The sequence below is a fragment of the Dermacentor variabilis genome, chromosome 3 (genome assembly GCF_050947875.1).
Source record: "Dermacentor variabilis isolate Ectoservices chromosome 3, ASM5094787v1, whole genome shotgun sequence".
NCBI lineage: Eukaryota > Metazoa > Arthropoda > Arachnida > Ixodida > Ixodidae > Dermacentor > Dermacentor variabilis.
The window spans coordinates 148,287,773-148,290,849 of NC_134570.1; the positions used below are offsets into that span (position 1 = coordinate 148,287,773).

A 3,077-nucleotide genomic window follows, 5' to 3' on the forward strand; every position below is an offset into this window, starting at 1 on the left:
GTTGGTTAAAATGTTTTGGCTTCTGGCATGGCAACTGGGAACACGCTCCAGACACGTTGTGCAACATGCAATGGAACACCACTCCGGATAGCTATTTGGGAGTTCCACTGAAACACTAAAAGGATAGCAAGGACTATTGGGCAGATGAAGCAGGAAGAGTTAAGTTACAAACAGAAAAATGGGGCGACATAATTTTTCTATGTTTTCAAGAGCCGATGTTTGTAATGTGTTTCTAATTGCTAAGTTGTATTATGTGCTGCAGGTGATAGGAACTACTACAGTTTCTGTACAAAAACTGCATAGGGTCTTTGCAGTTTTTATCGGGGGGTCCACTTGGGAGCGCATGAGCCGTTGCAACCTTTTTCATCAAGTTAGAAATGGGAGCTTGGGACTATCACATTTATTTTTCAAGCAGATTGTGACGAGATTTTTTTTTCTTGCGTGAACAGGCTGACGTTTTTCTTCGAACTGTAATCCAAGTGCGGTTACAGGATTCCTTGCCATACTACGTAATATCATCGTATTGTTTGAGGCCAGCAGTCTTATCTGGCTACCTACGAGAAGTTGTATCTTCTGTGCAGATTCTTAGGGCAAGATTCTCCTATGAGTACCTAACGAGTGTGACACGTAAGCGTTTATACAAAGACTTGCTTGATGTATTTTTGCCGATTCCTGTGCACCGTGGGTTGTACCAGCTGGGCCCTGAGCGTGACATCCTCAAGCGTATTAAGCGAATGCCGGTGAAACCTTCAATGAAATCTTTCTTTTTCCAACTGCATACCGGCACGCTACCTGTGAAACCATGGTTACACAGAAAAGGCCTTTTTGTTCCATGGTGTGCCAATTGCTCAATTTGTAGAAAACCGGAAACAATTGAACATATCTTTCTTGACTGCCATGACGCGATGTTCCTATGGGATGTACTTCAAAGGACTTTAAAAAAAGATCTGCCTTTAAGCCCTTTCGGAATTCGGTACTTACCTTGTGCTGAACCAGAAGGAGTACCCAGTGATATGTTCATGGTCATGTGCATTCACAGTTTCTGGCGAACAAGAATGGACGTCAGGCATGCTAATTTGTATCCCCAATTGGCAAGACACTATTTCATAGAAGCTGTCATTTATATTAGGGATGTTTATAAGGCCCTAAATGATCCTCCGGAGTGGATTACTGTTTTTGATGAATTAGGCAAAATTAAGCCATTTTAGAACACACGAACTAGCCGAATGGCTAGGGATTTATTGTATTTTTGTTTGCTCTTATGTTTCTACAAAGTTCATCACAAGGCAATAAAGAAAAAAAGGCATGGTCTAGAAGACGGCGTTCCGAACGGTCGCTTTTCTCATGTTCTCCGCTTCAAAGGTTTTATCGGCCCCTGGCCGAGGTGCTGCTCAGGCTTCAGCCAGCAGCAATGACTACCGTGTTGTGTTACCCCGTCTTCCTACCGGTAAGCTGGTTGTGGACTCCGTTTTCCTGCATGCTGACTTAAGTGGTCGACCGTACAGAGCCCAAGACTTCAGAGACGCCCTTCGGAACGTTATTGACCTGAAGGAAATAAGTTCCATCGGACAATTTCAGATGTCGCACGTGTGGATGGTGACGTGCAAATCAGGGATGACAAAATCAAAGCTAGTCGCATGCGGGGAATTATCCGTAAAAGGTAGACGCTGCGTCGTCATTGATCCTGAGCCCACGGAAGTTCAAATGAAGCTTTTGTGGCTTCCTGAGCGTTTGGAAGATGACTACATTCGAGATGCGCTTCAGGCTTACGGGAAAGTCAAGTCTATATCAGCAGAAAGCTGGAGAGTATCGGAGATGGAACAAATGCGTACGCTAAATCGGGACGTGGTGTTGACTCTTGCCGATGGAGTGAGCGTGGGGGACGTTCCACATCTACTACCTGTTTTTGGAGTGCAGAGTCTCGTATTAATTCCAGGCCGACCCCCACTTTGTCTGCGCTGTAACAGGGTGGGGCACATTCGTCGAAACTGCAGAACCCCGCGTTGTGAAACCTGCCGACGCTTTGGTCACACATCTGAAGAATGTGTCGTAACATACGCCGATAAGTTACGACACAGAACAAAGCCTCCGGATGAAAGCTTGCAAGAACACATAATGGACATTACGGAGGTTCTTGACGCGACGGGAGATGTTCCCTCTTCCGCGGAGACCCGCTGTGCCAGTAAGGCCCCTCTGCCTGTTAAAGACAGTCACACTGGCATCGCAGAACTGCCCGTGAAAAACGAAAGTAGCGAAGAGAAAGATGACCAACCGAAGCAACAACCCAAAGGAGCACCCGCTACCACGGAGCCAGCTGCTGCCCAGCAAGCGAATGAGGGAGCCGGAGACGACTCACCTGATGCACCCAAGCGTCTCGACACGTGCGCTGAGCCGGCAGAGGACAGACGAAGTAACGCGGATACTTGAGTTCCGAAGCGCCGTGCGACTAACAGATCGGAATCAAGCACAGACAGCGAGACGACCAGTACCACAAGAAAAGCACGTCGCCGCAAAACATCGAAACACTCAGGAAAGTGCCGTCGATCACGGTCCAGAAGGCCAGGTGGGGTTTCGGAGGGAGCCTCACCGTTGCCCTCTAGGACTGATCACATAGATCATTAGGTCCAAATAGTTGGTAGTCACCATGGCCCTGTCCCAGCAACTTCTATTCGCAACCTTGAACGTACGAGGCCTTCGGTCTTTGCAGAAACAGGCGCAGCTTCGCCGGCTTTTGTCTAGGAAGCGCCTCGACTTCGTCGCCGTGCAGGAGACGAAGATTGAGCGTGATGACGAGACAGAAAGGGCTTTGCGACCTTTTCTGTCTGAGTATAATGTTTGCGTTTCACACGCTCTTGGTTTATCCGCGGGCTGTTTCCTGTTTCTGAAAAAGAGCCTACTTTATTCAGCTTTTAGTTATCATGTCGACACTGAAGGTCGATATATATGTTGTGATTTTGTGTTGCAGGGTGTGCCATGGCGCATAGTCAACGTCTATGCATTTAATGACGCTGCAAAACGAACTCTTTTATTTGATACTGTGTCTAGTCTATTGGACTGTGATCGCTGCATTGTTTTAA

The 3,077-nt window shown here is 47.2% G+C and overlaps 1 protein-coding gene across 1 annotated transcript; it reads left to right on the forward strand.

Moving 5' to 3' along the window:
- Window positions 1-1,333: 1,333 nt before the first annotated feature.
- LOC142574803 (uncharacterized) lies at window positions 1,334-2,427 on the forward strand. The gene has a single exon (XM_075683813.1). It carries the CDS (start codon window positions 1,345-1,347, stop codon window positions 2,425-2,427), a length of 1,083 nt encoding a protein of 360 aa, XP_075539928.1. The 5' UTR covers window positions 1,334-1,344.
- The last annotated feature ends 650 nt before the right edge of the window (window positions 2,428-3,077 follow it).

Excerpts from the sequence above, each read along its gene's own strand:
- LOC142574803 (XM_075683813.1), top strand. The coding sequence starts at position 1,345 with ATGTTCTCCGCTTCAAAGGTTTTATCGGCCCCTGGCCGAGGTGCTGCT.